Source organism: Erinaceus europaeus, chromosome 13 (genome assembly GCF_950295315.1).
Source record: "Erinaceus europaeus chromosome 13, mEriEur2.1, whole genome shotgun sequence".
Lineage (NCBI taxonomy): Eukaryota > Metazoa > Chordata > Mammalia > Eulipotyphla > Erinaceidae > Erinaceus > Erinaceus europaeus.
The window spans coordinates 92647872-92663820 of record NC_080174.1 but is presented as its reverse complement, the minus strand read 5'-3'; the positions used below and the strand labels follow the sequence as shown (position 1 = coordinate 92663820).

The 15949-nt window shown below is 40.8% G+C and overlaps 2 protein-coding genes across 2 annotated transcripts; one reads left to right on the top strand and one right to left on the bottom strand.

Annotated features, from left to right (window-relative positions):
* Positions 1-6535: 6535 nt before the first annotated feature.
* Positions 6536-11261, bottom strand: LOC132542600 (zinc finger protein 709-like; the record flags this gene model as incomplete). Its single annotated transcript, XM_060205108.1, is given in 5 exon segments — positions 6536-6671; positions 6673-8108; positions 8226-8337; positions 8889-8946; positions 11180-11261. Coding segments are annotated over 5 exon segments (1824 nt in total), but the record flags the coding sequence as incomplete, so codon positions are not given.
* Positions 11262-15299: 4038 nt separating this feature from the next.
* Positions 15300-15626, top strand: LOC132542389 (ribonuclease H-like). Its single transcript, XM_060204963.1, has one exon. It carries the CDS (start codon positions 15300-15302, stop codon positions 15624-15626), a length of 327 nt encoding a protein of 108 aa, XP_060060946.1.
* Positions 15627-15949: the final 323 nt, after the last annotated feature.

Genomic DNA, 15949 nt, shown 5'->3' with positions numbered 1-15949 from the left:
AAACTTACACAGAAGGGTGGGGTACATAGCACAATGGTTATGCAAAGAGACTCTCATGCCTGAGGCTCTGAAGTCCCAGGTTCAATCCTTACACCACCATAAGCCAGAGCTCAGCAGTGCTCTAGTAATAATAAAGCAAGCAAGCAGGCAAGCAAGCAAGAAAGAAATTAGCACAGAAAAGGGCCATGTTCACATGAACACTACATCAGGGAATATGACCATAGCTGATGGGGGGAGGGGTGTATGGAAAAATTAATCAGATGGTGTCTTGGGTCTCAGTCCGTCCTTCTCCCATCCCCGTCTGCAGCGGAAGTTTCATGGGCCGAGACAAGGCTGCAGTGTCTCTCTCCTGCTCTCCCCACCCCGGTAGATCTTCCTTCCTTTTATTTTTAATATTTTATTTATTTCGCAGCAGGCAGTAGCACAGCAGGTTAAGAGCAGGTGGCGCAAAGTCCGGTGTGAGGATCCCCGTTCAAGCCCCCGGCTCCCCACCTGCAGGGGAGTCGCATCATAGGCGGGGAAGCAGGTCAGCAGGTGTCTTTCTCTCCCTTCGGCCTTCCCCTCCTCTCTCCATTTCTCTCTGTCCTACCCAACAACAATGTTAATGACAACAATAATAATAATGAAAACAAGGGCAACAAAGTGGTAAAAAATGACCTCCAGGAGCAGTGGATTTGTGCCAGGAGCCATTTCTCTGCTTTGATAGATGATTAGCTTTGAAACAATGGAAGCCCTCGAGACAAGTTTCATTTCCCCCTGGGCAGGCCATTTTCCCCTCAGGTAGACCATTTATCAGAAACAGTGACACAACACATAGTTGTGGTAGCAAACATGATTTCATCCATTGTATGTTGCAAGGAACATTCCCCCTTTGAAGATTGCTCCCCCTCCTCCTCCTCCAGCACTTCCCCCTCCTTCCCCAAAGCCTTATAATGTCTGTGCACACAATAAAATTTAGAGCTTGATCAGAAACTTGTCTTGCTCTCGTTCTTCGTGTCTCTTGTCCCTATCATTTCAGGTCTCATTGGGTTCCTAGCCCCTGCTCACCGCCCTGCTGGCCGGGGCAGATTTGTAGTGCAGGCACTGAGCCACACTGATAACCATGGAGGCAAAAAAAAAAAAAAAAAAAAAAGCTTATTTATTAATGAGAAAGATAGGAGGAGGAGAAAGAACCAGACAACACTCTGGCACATGTGCTGCTGGGGATCCAACTCAGGACTTCATGCTTGAGAGTCCAAAGCCCCATCACTGCGCCGCCTCCTGGACACTCCCTTTGTGTTTCTATCTATCCACAAATAAAGCGTTTGGGAAGTCGCGAAAGCTACTAATAATTTTATTTCTGTGAGCACAATTCTGGAGCCATAGAAAACGATGACCAAACATTTCTGATGCCGAGACCTGGCCCAGACCAGCAGCAGGGCAGTACATGAGGCGGCCGCAGTCGCTGCACAGGATCCTGCAGCGGGACCAGCTCCAGCAGGCCAGTCCCGGCAGGCCACAGACATGCAGCTGGCGGCCACCTTCGAAAGTGAACAAAATCGACTAACCTTTAGCCAGACTCACAAAACAAAAAAGGGAGGAGATCCAAATAAATCGGATAGTAAATGAAAGAGGGGATATCACAACAGACACCACAGAAATTCAACATATCATGTGAGGCTTCTATGTACAACTATACGCCACCAAGCTAGAGAACCTGGAAGAAATGGACGATTTCCAAGACTCCTACCAACTTCCAAAACTAAGTAAAGAGGAAGTAGATAACATGAACAGGCCCATCACAGCCAATGAAAGTGAAACAGTTATCAAAAACCTCCCCAAAATTAAAAGTCATGGACCAGATGGTTTACATGGAAAAACCTAAGGAATCCAGCAAGAAGCTTTTGGAAATCATCAGGCAATACAGTAAGGTGTCAGGCTATAAAATTAACATTCAAAAGTCAGTGGCATTCCTCTATGCAAACACTAAGTTAGAAGAAATTGAAATCCAGAAATCAATTCCCTTTACTATAGCAACAAAAAAAATAAAATATCTAGGAGTAAACCTAACCAAGGAAGTGAAAGATTTGTATATTGAAAATTATGAGTCACTACTCAAAGAAATTGAAAAAGACACAAAGAAGTGGAAAGATATTCCATGTTCATGGGTTGGAAGAATTAACATCATCAAAATCAATATATTACCCAGAGCCATCTACAAATTTAATGCTATCCCCATCAAGATCCCAAGCACATTTTTTAGGAGAATAGAAAAAATGCTACAAATGTTTATCTGGAACCAGAAAGGTCCTATAATTGCCAAAACAATCTTGAGAAAAAAGAACAGAACTGGAGGCATCACACTCCCAGATCTCAAACTGTATTACAGGGCCATTGTCATCAAAACTGCTTGGTACTGGAACATGAATAGACACATTGACCAGTAGAATATAATTGAGAGCCCAGAAATGAGGCCCTACACCCATGGACATCTAATCTTTGACAAAGGGGCCCAGACTATTACATGGGGAAAGCAGAGTCTCTTCAACAAATGGTATTGGAAACAATGGGTTGAAACATGCAGAAGAATGAAACTGAATCACTGTATTTCACCAATTACAAAAGTAAATTCCAAGTGGATCAAGGACTTGGATGTTAGACCACAAACTATCAAATACTTAGAGGAAAATATTGGCAGAACTCTATTCCGCATAAATTTTAAAGACATTTTCAATGAGACAAATCTAATTACAAAGAAGACTAAGGCAAGTATAAACCTATGGGACTACATCAAATTAAAAAGCTTCTTCACAGCAAAAGAAACCACTATTCAAACCAAGAGACCCCTCACAGAATTGGAGATCTTTACATGCCATACATCAGATAAGAGTTTAATAACAAACATATATAAAGAGCTTGCCAGACTCAACAACAAATAACCCCATCCAAAAATGGGGGGAAGGACTTGGACAGAATATTCACCACAGAAGAGCTCCAAAAGGCCAAGAAACATATGAAAAAATGCTCCAGGTCTCTGATTGTCAGAGAAATGCAAATCAAGACAACAATGAGATATCACTTCACTCCTGTGAGAATGTCAGATCAGAAAAGGTAACAGCAGCCAATGCTGGAGATGGTGTGGGGTCAAAGGAACCCTCCTACACTTCTGGTGGGAATGTCAATTGGTCCAATCTCTGTGGAGAACAGTCTGGAGAACTCTCAGAAGGCTAGAAATGGACCTACCCTATGACCCTGCAAATCCTCTCTTGGGGATATAACCTAAGGAACCCAACACATCCATCCAAAAAGATGTGTGTACACATATGTTCTTGGCAACACAATCTGTAATAGCCAAAACCTGGAAGCAACCCAGGTGTCCAACAACAATTGAGTGGCTGAGCAAGTTGTGGTCTATATACACAATGGAATACTACTCAGCTGTAAAAGATGGTGACTTCACCGTTTTCAGCCGATCTTGGATGGACCTTGAAAAAATCATGTTGAGTGAAATAAGTCAGAAACAGAAGGATGAATATGGGACGATCTCACTCTCAGGCAGAAGTTGAAAAACAAGATGAGGAACGAAAACACAAGTAGAACCTGAAATGGAATTGGCGTATTACACCAAAGTAAAAGACTCTGGGGTGGGTAGGTGGGGAGAATACAGGTCCATGAAGGATAATAAATGACATAGTGGGGGTTGTATTGTTAAATGGGAAACTGGGGAATGTTATGTATGTACAAACTATTGTATTTACTGTTGAATGTAAAACATTAATTCCCCAATAAAGAAATAAATTTTAAAAAAAGTAAAAATAAAAGACATGCAGATGTGCACATTAGGAGACAAAGGTTGAAGTTAATCGCCTTGGAATTCCACTGAATCTACAGTGAAAGTTAGAAGACCAGACAATTCAATACCCCCCTCTCTCTCTGTCTTGGGAGGATATATGTCTGAATCATGTATTTGCCTTTTCTCTCTCTCTGATTTGTCTCAGTAAGTGCTTGCCTCCCTGAAACATGACTGATTCTCTGGTAATTCCTCATGTAGAAATCATCTTATAACCACAACCAGCTGAACTTTATGGTGGGATCTCTGTCATCTTCCTCTTATTTCCCTGCTACAACCTGAACGCAGGACTCTGCAGCTTCAGCCAGGCAGAGAAAAGTTTTGAAACATGGATGGTGCTTCCCACTTCCTGACCAAGGAGCACACTAATCCAGGACCCTTGCGATGGACCAGGAGGCTGAGGTCCAGGGGGCTTTATTAAAAGTCATGGGCCACTCAGAACATACCTAAAATTCCTAGCATCTTCCCACATGAAGACCCCTAATTTCATCAGCTCTATTTCTACTTTTGGATCCTGTTTATTAAACAACTTGTCCTGCTTTCTATCTTCGCAACTTTCAGTCACCAAGTTGCTATGCAGATGCTACTATGACAGCATCCTGACTTCCTTGGGCAGAGGACCTCACAAATGTGTCCCAAAGTCTCACCTCCCCAGAGAGAAGGTGCCCCACTAGGGAAAGACAGAAACAGGCTGGGTGTGTGGATCCACCTACCAACACACATGTCCTGTGGAGAAGCAATTACAGGAGCCAGACCTTCCACCTTCTGCACTCCAGAAAGATCTTCGGTCATACTCTCAGGGGGGTAAAGAATAGGGAAGATCCCAATGGAGAACTCTGGTGGTGGGAACTGCGTTTGCACATTACAGTGCACAGAGACCTGGGCTCAAGCTGTGGGTTCCACATGCAGGGGGAAAGCCTCAGGAGTGGTGAAGTAGGGCTGCAGGTATCTCCCTCTGCCTCCCCCTTCCCTCTTGATCTCTGGCTGTCTCTATCCAATAAAGAAAATATTTTTTTTGAAGGACGGTATAAATAACCACTATGGCTTTTGCTCCACACCGTCCCCTAGAGCTTCTCTGTAAGAATTATAATTACAGGCACTGAGCACATACAGGATGTCTGTCACCCAGCTTGTCAATCAGGCACATCATTTCCACCTCAGAGATGCAGTTTTTGAGTAAAAACCATAAAATACTTTGTAACTCGAGTCACTCTACAGAAACCCCCCAGAGTGTATGTCTACTTGCTAATACTGTATGAAAACTTCTTTGCTTCAAACTCCTGTGTTTCACTCTTCAGTTCTTTGCTGATTGTCCCAAGAACCAAAGAAACGGGGGCTCTTCAATTGTTCGAACTCAGGACAGGGCCAGGGCTGGCTGGAAGATGGCTGCACACGGAGCAAGGCAGACATTTCACTCAGTGACCTAACTCCAGACCTGGCGACATTCTTCTTTCAATTTTTAAAAAATATTTATTCACTTTTTGTTGGCCTTTTTATTGCTGTAGTTATTGTTATTGATGTCATCAATGTTGCATGGGACAGAGAGATATGGAGACAAAGGGAAGACAAACAGGAGGTAAGATAGACACCCACAAACCTGCTTAACTGCTTTGAAGAAATCCCCCTGCAGGTGGGGAGCCAGGGGCTTAGAGTCTCTTAGGGCTCAAGAAGACAATGGATAGTTGTTATAGTCACATTATTTCGTAATTGGGTTAACATTGAAAAGTCCCTTTGTTACGGTTTGCTGTTTAATACCCAGTATCTCGTATAGCTGTGCCACTGGTTGCTTCTGTTCTACCTGGTGTAGGCTTTTGAGAAAGTCCGCATATCAAAGTCTCAGACTATGCATTCAAAAGTCTGTCTGTTTTAAAAACTTTGAGACATACAATCAATTTCCCCCCTCATATTAGTGATTTATATGACTATAGTTTCATAGGAGTGTACATAAACACCATTCCCACCACCAAGACTGTGTCCCATTCCACCCACCCACCCTTGAAACCCCTCCCCTGCCATCCCGGGAAGCCAAATGTCCACCCTCCAACTCACCAGAGTTTTTATGTCACTGTCCTACTCTATATTTAGTCAGATCCTGCTTTTACTTTCCCTTCCTGATCTTCTTTCTGAACTTCTGTTGATGAGTGGGATCGTCCCATACTCATCTTTATCTTTCTGACTTAGCTCAAATAACATATTTCCTTCTAGCTCTGTCCAAGATGGGTCAGAGAAAGTGGGTTCATTGCTCGTAACAGCTGCATAGTATTCCACTGAGTGTGTATACCACAGCTTTCTCAGCCACAGGTCCTTGGGCTTTGTGCCACCTGCACTACAGCCTGACTCCCAATATTCTTTTTCTTTTTTTTTTTTTTGGTCTGGTTTAGATGATGCAAAACCTTACCCTGTATTAAAAAATTTTTCTCAATGGGTACTTGGTGGTAGGGTTTATTGAGGTGCACATGGTACCATGCAAAAGTAAGCAAATTCAAGCCCCTGCTCCCTAACTGCAAAAGGGAAAACTTCATGAGTGTTGAACCAAAATAAAGGCTTTTGTATCTTTTTCCTCATTATATTTTTACGTTTTTATTTTTTTTTTTACCTTTTGTTGCCTTTGTTTTCCATTTTTATTAAACGTTTCAGGTTACTGTTACTGAAGACTACTGCAACAACTAAATGTTTTACTACACTGCATTCATAGGGTTTCTCTCCACTGTGAAGTCTTTCATGTGCCCGAAGAGTACCGGAATCACTGAATGTTTTACTACATTGTTTACATTCACAGGGTTTCTCTCCACTATGAGTTCTTTCATGTCTCTGACGACGACTGGAATCACCGAATGTTTTACTGTTTGCATTCATAGGGTTTCTCTTCACTGTGAATTCTTTCATGTCTCTGAAGACCAGCAGACTGCTGGGATGTTTTACTACATTGTATATATTCATAGGGTTTCTCTCCCCTGTGAATTCTTTCATGTCTCCGAAGATGACTGGATTGCCCGAATGCTTTACTACATTGTTTACATTCATAGGGTTTCTCTCCACTATGAATTCTTTCATGTTTCCTATGACTACTGGAATCACTGAATATTTTACTACACTGTTTACATTTATAGGGTTTCTCTCCACTGTGAATTCTTTCATGTTTCCGACGACTACTGGAATCACTGAATATTTTACTACACTGTTTACATTCATAGGGTTTCTCTCCACTGTGAATTCTTTCATGTGCCCAAAGACTACTGGAACATCTGAATGTTTTACTACATACTTTACATTCATAGGGTTTCTCTCCACTGTGAATTCTTTCATGTCTCCGAAGACTACTGGAATCACTGAATGTTTTACTACACTGTTTGCATTCATAGGGTTTCTCTCCACTGTGAGTTCTTTCATGTGCCCAAAGATAACTGGCATAACTGAATGTTTTACTGCATAGTTTACATTCATAGGGTTTCTCTCCACTGTGAATTCTTTCATGTGCCCAAAGATTACTGGAACATCTGAATGTTTTACTACATAGTTTACATTCATAGGGTTTCTCTCCACTGTGAATTCTTTCATGTCTCCGAAGATTACTGGAATCACTGAATGTTTTACTACACTGTTTGCATTCATAGGGTTTCTCTCCACTGTGAGTTCTTTCATGTGTCCAAAGATAACTGGCATAACTGAATGTTTTACTGCATAGTTTACATTCATAGGGTTTCTCTCCACTGTGAATTCTTTCATGTGCCCAAAGATTACTGGAACATCTGAATGTTTCACTACATAGTTTACATTCATAGGGTTTCTCTCCACTGTGAATTCTTTCATGTCTCCGAAGATTACTGCAATAACTGAATGTTTTACTACACTGTTTGCATTCATAGGGTTTCTCTCCACTGTGAGTTCTTTCATGTGCCCAAAGATAACTGGCATAACTGAATGTTTTACTGCATAGTTTACATTCATAGGGTTTCTTTCCACTGTGAATTCTTTCATGTCTCCGAAGATTACCGCAATAACTGAATGTTTTACTACACTGTTTGCATTCATAGGGTTTCTCTCCACTGTGAGTTCTTTCATGTGCCCAAAGATAACTGGCATAACTGAATGTTTTACTGCATAGTTTACATTCATAGGGTTTCTCTCCACTGTGAATTCTTTCATGTGTCCAAAGACTACTGGAAGAACTGAATGTTTTACTACATTGTTTACATTCATAGGGTTTCTCTACACTGTGAGTTCGTTCATGTACATGAAAATGACCAGCTTGACTGAATGTTTTACTACATTGTTTACACTCATAGGGTTTCTCTCCATTGTCAGTTTTTTCATGTTTCCAAAGATGACTGGGTCTCTTGAATGTTCCATTACATTGTTTATATTCATAGGGTTTCTCTCCACAGTGCATTCTTACGTGGTTTTGAAGATGAATAGGATAAGTGAATAATTTGCTGTATACTTCACATTCTTGAGATATTCCAGCATTCTCACTATCTTTGCTCTCAGAGATTTTTACTGCTGTATTACTGTAAAATAATTAAAAATTAATTAATGACATTCTAATGAATAACACTGTAATTGATTATCAAAATGCAGGACATTATTTTACTTAATAAGCCAGAAAATCAGACATTAGAAATAGATTTGAATAAAACATATAATGAGGGAGTCGGGTGGTAGCAAAGTGGGTTAAGCACAGGTGGCACAAATTGTAAGGATCCTGGTTTGAGCCCCCTGGATCCCCACCTGCAGGGGAGACGGACGCTTCACAGGCAGGTCTGTAGGTATCTATCTTTCTCTCCCCCTCTCGGTTCTCCCCCTTCTTTTTCCATTTGTCTCTGTCATGTCCAACAATGACAACATCAACAACAACAACAATAACTACAACAACTGTATGAAAAGGGATCATATGCAATTGCTACATCAGTAAAGAGCACACCATTAAGAAACTATGAGTCTCCTTATAAAGGGAAACCATGCAGGCAAATGATCTCAGTAAATTACAGAGACAAAACTTTTGAAAACACAGTAGCTTCTTAGGTGGTACATCACACTTTATTGTAAATTTAACTCTCACCTTTGTTTATTACCATGCAAGATATGCTGCCCTTTGGTGGAATGTTCTTGTATCTTTTCTAAAAGTACAAAATATAAAAAGTATTAGAAATTATACAAATAGATTGAATTCTTGATCCCTCATGAGTCACAATAAAACCTTGCTCACTGAACAGTATAGCCATTTCTACACTGGTGAACAAAAAATGATTTCTCTTCTAGTTGAAAAATTAAGGCGATTAGAGTTACCTATTGAAAGAAAGTTCCTCAAATTTTCACACATCACATCTCTGTAGAGTTTCTTCTCTGAAGAATTTAATAGTGCCCACTCCTCTTGAGTGAAAATCACAGTTACATCTTCATAGGTCACTGAGCCCTAAAATATGTGCAATGTGATCATGTGAGAAAATGCGAGCAACAGCAGATTAGCCATTCAGTCTCTACTTTAGGAAGCCTGTGAATGATTGTCTCATCTGCAAACATGTCTTTGGTGACTTGAAAACCAAATACCTCTTAATCATGCTCTAGAAGGTGGTACATTTATTAGAACATTGGACTCTCCTTCACGAGGCCCTGAGAACAGAGAGATAAACCTATTCTCACTGTTCCCCCTCTATAGATGTGTAATTAGTAGATGATAAAACCTTAGTGGCTGTGTGGGAGTACAACTCAAAGGGTGCTCACACTGCTTATATAAAAGGACCAAGATCCAATAACCTAGTTCTCACATGCACAGAGGTAGGCACTCTTCACAAGTGCTGAGCAGTTGTGGATATTGTCTTCCTTATTTATAATGTAAAGTTTATATAGGTAAAGAGAATTTGATAGGGACAGTAAAGTAGAGGATAACTCGAATGGAACCTATATCCCCTGGGGACTTAGAGCTCAAAGTCTGGTGTGTTTTCGTAGTACCTGCAGTTCTTCTCATTAAAAGAAAATAAAAAGTTATTTCATTTATCATACATGAATAATAATTTCACCTGATACAAAGATATAGATATCTCTACTTCAATAGCCTTATTAAATTCTCTTCACTGATATAAAACACAAAAATATAAATAATAAAAAAGGCCACTGGGTGTAATACATTTTTTTTAAATATTTTACTTATTTATGAAAAAGAAGGAGAGAGAAAAAACCAGACATCACTCTGGCACATGTGCTGCCATGGATTGAACTCGGGACCTCATGCTTAAGACTCCAAAGCTTTATCATTGCGCCACCTCCAGGACCACAGGTGTAACAAATTTATAATGAAGCCACAGTGATTAAAAAAAAAAAAAAAGATGGGATAAAAAAACACATGATGAGTATAAGTTTATTAAAAGTGAAACATCTCTAGCCACACATGGCTCTTTATAAAATTAACATTATTGCGGAAGCATAGAAATTATACTTTTAGAGTGATCATACCACATTAAGGCTCTCTGTAGTGTCACTGTCCAAAAAAAAAAAAAAAGTTAAAAAACGCAAGAATGTTAAACAAATAAATAAGAATTATCAGGTGCAGGGAGTCAAGCGGTGGCTGGCGCAGTGGGTTAAGCGCACGTGGCACAAAGCGCTGGGACCGGTAAGGCTCCCGGTTGAGCCCCCGGCTCCCCACCTGCAGGGGCGTCGCTTCCCGGGAGGTGAAGCAGGTCTGCAGGTGTCTATCTTTCTCTCCCCTCTCTCTCTGTCTTCCCCTCCTCTCTCCATTTCTCTCTTTCCTATCCAACAACAAAGCAACGTCAACAATGGCAATAATAACCACAACGAGGCTGCAACAACTAGGGCAACAAAAAGGGGAAAAAAAGGCCTCCAGGAGCGGTGGATTCATGGTGCAGGCACCGAGCCCAGCAACAAACCTGGAGAAAAAAAAAAAAAGAATTATCAGGTGCAGGGCATTGTTGCACCTACTTAAGTGTACATATCACCATGACACAGGACCTAGGATTGAGAACTGCTTCCCACCTGAGAGGGGGACACTTCATGAGTAGTGATACAAGCCTGGAAATGTCTCTCTCTACCCCTGTTCCACTCTCCATTTCTGTATGTCCTGTCAAATAATATGGAAACAAAAAATACATTTCTTGAGCAAAAGTTCTGACACTGAGCTCAAGAAATAACCATGGTGGCAGAGAAAAGAACTGTTATCCAGTAACCTACATCCCTCTCAATTTCCCTCTATAATAAGAAGTAAAATATAATTGTTAAAAAATTATGTTATTGTATTTATTTATTTTCCCTTTTATTGCCCTTGTTTTCATTGTTGCAGTTGTTATCGATCTTGTCATTGTTGGATAGTACAAACAGAAATGGAGGTTTGAGGCTTGCTTCCCTCCTGCGTGAGGGACACTTCAAAAGCGTTGAACAAGCCTGCACGTGGCTCTTTCTTGACCTCTGTTCCACTCTCCATTTCTTGCTATCCTATCAAATAAAATGGAAACAAAAAATGGCTTCCTTGAGTATTGGATTCATGCTCTGACTCTGAGCTCAAGAAATAACATGGTGGCAGAAAAAAATAAGAGGGCAAAAGAAAACTGTTTTGCACCACATGCACTTAACCCACAGTGCTACTGCTTGACTCCCATACATTTGCAACAAAATTTTTTCAAGAAATAATCTTCAAAACTGTAAATTGCTGTGAAACAAAGACATAAGACAAACAAAAATGTTGATTACTGGTGAATTACTAATGATTTTCTAAACTAAATGACCATTTTAAAAGTGGCATATACATGCTATGCAGTCTCCATCAAAATCCCTAAGAACATGTTTAAAGCAAGAAAATGATGCTGAAAGTAAATAGGTGAATTCTCTGTAAAAAATGATGTCAGAGGGAATCAGACTGTAGCGCAGCGGGTTAAGCACAGGTGGTGCAAAGCACAAAAACTGGCATAAGGCTCCTGGTTAAAGCACCGACTCCCCACCTGCAGGGGAGTCATTACACAAGCGGTGAAGCAGGTATGCAGGTGTCTGTCTTTCTCTCTCCCTCTCTATCTTCCCCTCCTCTCTCCATTTCTCTCTGTCCTATCCATCAACAATGACAGCAATGATAACTACAACAATAAAACAACAAAGGGAACAAAAGGGAATAAATGATTTTTTTTTAAAATGATGTTGCGGAAAATGAGTCAGTCACCGCATGCATATAAAAACCAAACAACACCATCACATGACACCATGGGTCAACTCAAAATACATAAGCACTTGGATGTTAGACTAGTCTCCAAAAAAGTCTAGAGAAGTCATCCTCAGTACAGTACATAATATCTGAATGGGAAATGTCTTCAGAGACCTGAGCTCAACATCAAAGATAAATAAATAAATGGACAAGTGAACCACTGAGACTACAACAAACTGAAAATATTTGGTATAAGGACAAGACCTATCACCAAGACAAAGAGATGCAGCAATAAAAATAATAAAACATATTTACATAATATACATCAAAAGGATAATCAGCAATATATGTTCTCACACAACTCAGTAGAGTAACATAAATAAACACAGTAAGATGTTTAATCACAGGGCAATTAAAAATCATTCACGAGGGAGTCAGGTGGTAGCACAGCGGGTTAAGCACAGGTGGCGCTAAGCACAAGGACCAGCGGAAGGATCCCGGTTTGAGCCCCCGGCTGCCCACCTGCAGGGGAGTCACTTTACAGGCGGTGAAGCAGGTATGCAGGTGTCTGTCTTTCTCTCCCCCTGTGTTTCCCTCCTCTCTCCATTTCTCTCTGTCCTATCCAACAACAATGACATCAATAATAAATACACAATAAAACAAGGGCAACAAAAGGAATAAATAATAAAAACGAATAAATAAATTTTAAAGAATCATTCACGGGAGTCAGGCGGTAGTGCAGTGTTTAAGTGCAGTTGGCGCAAAGGGCTTGAATCAGCATAAGGATACCGATTCAAGCCCACTTGTAGGGGAGTGAAGCAGGCAGTGAAGCAGGACTGCAGGTGTCTGTCTTTCTCTCCCCCTCTCTGCATTTCTCTGTCCTATCCAACAATGACGAATTCAATAACAACAGCAAGAATAAAAACAAGGGCAACAAACAGGAAAATAAATATAATTTAAAAAACCTAAAGAAATAATATAATAAAGAAAAAACCTAAATAAAGAGAGGGGAAGATAACAAAGTTTCTGCCTGAGGTTCTCAGCTACTAGGTTCTATTGGCTGACCATAAGCCAGGGATATAAGCCAGAGATGAAAGCCAAGGATGAGCAGTGCCCTGGCAGAAAGAGAAAGAGACAGAGATACAGAAATAAGATGTGCAAAACAGAAACAGTAAATTAAACATGTATAAATTAAAGGACAAAGTATTCAAGAGGAAAAAGAAACAGAATCTGATGTGGGGCAAGTCACTTACCCAAGAAACTGCCATCTCTTCCTCTTTCCCTGAATGTCTTTCAGGCCAGAAAATGGAAGATCAATCACAGCAATAGCTTGAGACTCTGTTTAAATCTAGCAGCACAGCCTCTTCACTGGACAGTATGGCCCGTAGATGGAAGATACAGTGGTGAATAAAAGGTATAATACCCTAGCTGTGCAATGGAAACAGAAGAGGTTATGGAAACATGTAGTGAGTTATCCTGCCTGTTAGGAACATTACCAAGCCCACAAATTCGACTGACATCTCTATCCAACCCTTTAAATTTTTCTTCAACGAAAGCATCCACCAAAATCTAGTAGAGCAGGGGTCGGGCGGTAGTGCAGCATGTTAAGTGCATACAGAGCAAAGCACAAGATACCAGACTCAGATGGAGCTTAGAGACATTACAGCTACCAAAGGGATGTGAATTTTTTTCTTATGTAGCTGATCTTTTAATTATAGAGCATAATAAGGAAGCTGTAAAAAAGGCTCTGTTAAACAACTGAGACAACAGGGATAGACTATTAATCAGGCTAAGGTCCAAACCCTGCTCAAAGTGTAGAGTATCTTTTTGTTTCTTTCATCCTTTCTCTTTTATTTTCTCTTTTGTTGCACTTGTTGTTTTTTATCATTGTATTTATTATTGCTGTTGTCATTGTTGTTAGATAGGAGAGAAATGGAGAGAGGAGGGGAACACAGAGAGGAAGAGAGAAAGACAGACACCTACAGACCTGCTTCACTGCTTGTGAAGCAACACCCCTGCAGGTGGAGAGCCAGGGGCTCGAACCGGGACGCTTACACCAGTCCTTGTGCTTTGTGCCATGTGCACTTAACCCATTATGCTACCATCCAACTCCCAAAAGTGTAAAGTTCTTAGGAGTACATTGGTTAAACACGGGACCTAAAATTTGCGAGGCTGCAATAGACAAAATTAAAGCCCTATGAACACCACAGAATAAGTCTCAAACCCAGCAAGCTATAGTAGGTACATTCATGTATTGGAGGAACCACATACCACACTTACAAATGGTGCTTAAATCTTTATATGACATAACTAAGAAAACTGAAGATTTTGAATGCGGAGGACCACAAGAAGAGGCCTTTGGCATAGTGAAGAAGAGAGTTATAGAATATAAGGAGCTCACTGATATTAAAAAAGGTCAAACAGTAGTCATTGATGTATTCTATAAACTCAGCTGGGGAAACTGGAATAAATTTGTTACGGAACAGAGCAGGCTAACTCCCATAGGATTTTATTGTAAAAGATTCCCATGGTCAGAGAACAAATTTTCCTTGTTTGAAAAGTATGTATAGACAGTCTATGAAGCTTTGAGAACGTGCCACTCTATTTTGAGGAATAATCTGGTAGTCCTCCAAACTACCCTGCCCATATTAGATTGGGTTGAGGCACCGGCAGAGGCATGGACTGGCCTACCCATGGAAGGAAAAGTGCTTCAATGGAAATGGTATCTGTCCAGTTTCTTCCTGGGGTATCCCTGGAAGAGAAGAGGATGGTGTTGTGCACAGAAGTTCCAGTTCCGATCTCACACAAGAAAGACCAGAATTACATGCAAGAGCAAGAGCCTTTATTCGCAAGCTTAAGCTTGGGCGGCTGACATCTGTCCACACAAGGGGAGAGTCTGCACTGATGATAGCAAATTTCTCACTCTCCGTTTTTTATAGTACAGGGAACAAGAGCAATTGGTTTCAGTTTAAAGGCTGTTACAAGGAACCATTGGTTTCAGTGTAACAGTCTGTAACAAGTAACAGTTGGTTTCAGTGTAACAGTGTCTAATAAGTAACAGTTGGTTTCTGTGTAAAAGTCTCTAACAAGTAACAGTTGGTTTCTAACCTCCACAGATGGTACCCATGGTGTCCGAGCAGTTGTTACAACAAGCTCTGGGGGGGCGGGTATATACCTCCCCCACACACACCTCCCCTCCCCAGAAACAGATACCTATTGAGCGATGGTGACCAGGGCAATACTCTTCCTCTCTGGTTCACTGATGGTTCCACTGCCACCCAAAATAACATGGTGAGATGGAAAGCGGCAGCACTGCGACCATCCGATAACATGATCATTATTGATCAAGGCACGTCCCACTCCACACAGCATGCAGAAGTTATAGCAGCTCTTTTAGCTGCCAGAAAGTCTTTGAAGGAGAGACAGGATTTACATTTGTTCTCTGACTCATGGTGTGTACTGAATGAGATAGACTTATGGTCAGGAAAATGGGAACATACAGATTGGAAAATCAATGGAAAGGCAATTTGGAGTAAGGAAGCATGGAAGGAGCTACACCAGATTGGGAGAGACATCAAAATTCAGGTATACCATGTAGATGCTCATGAAAAAGATGAATCTTTACAGACTAAATATAATAATGAGGTTGATAAATGAGCAGCATTATAGGAAAAATAGACAGGGGATGGAGAGTGACAGAAAATACAGGAACAAAATTAAAGTTAAAAAGGGACTCCCAGATTAGACCCATCACACTAGAGGAAATCTTAGAAGTTCATGAGTTTTTAGGGCATCCCGGGAATCATGGAACACACAAGTGGTTTAAAGAAAGGAATGCCAAAGTCACTTGGCACACGGCAAAGGAAGCTATCAGGTCCTGTAAGAACTGCCCAAAGAACAAATAGATTTTCTCATAGATACCCAGGACAGACTGCAATAAAATTACATTTTAACCATACCCACCAAATAGATTTTATAGG

Coding starts and splice junctions, on each gene's coding strand:
- LOC132542389 (XM_060204963.1), top strand. CDS start 15,300: ATGATCATTATTGATCAAGGCACGTCCCACTCCACACAGCATGCAGAA.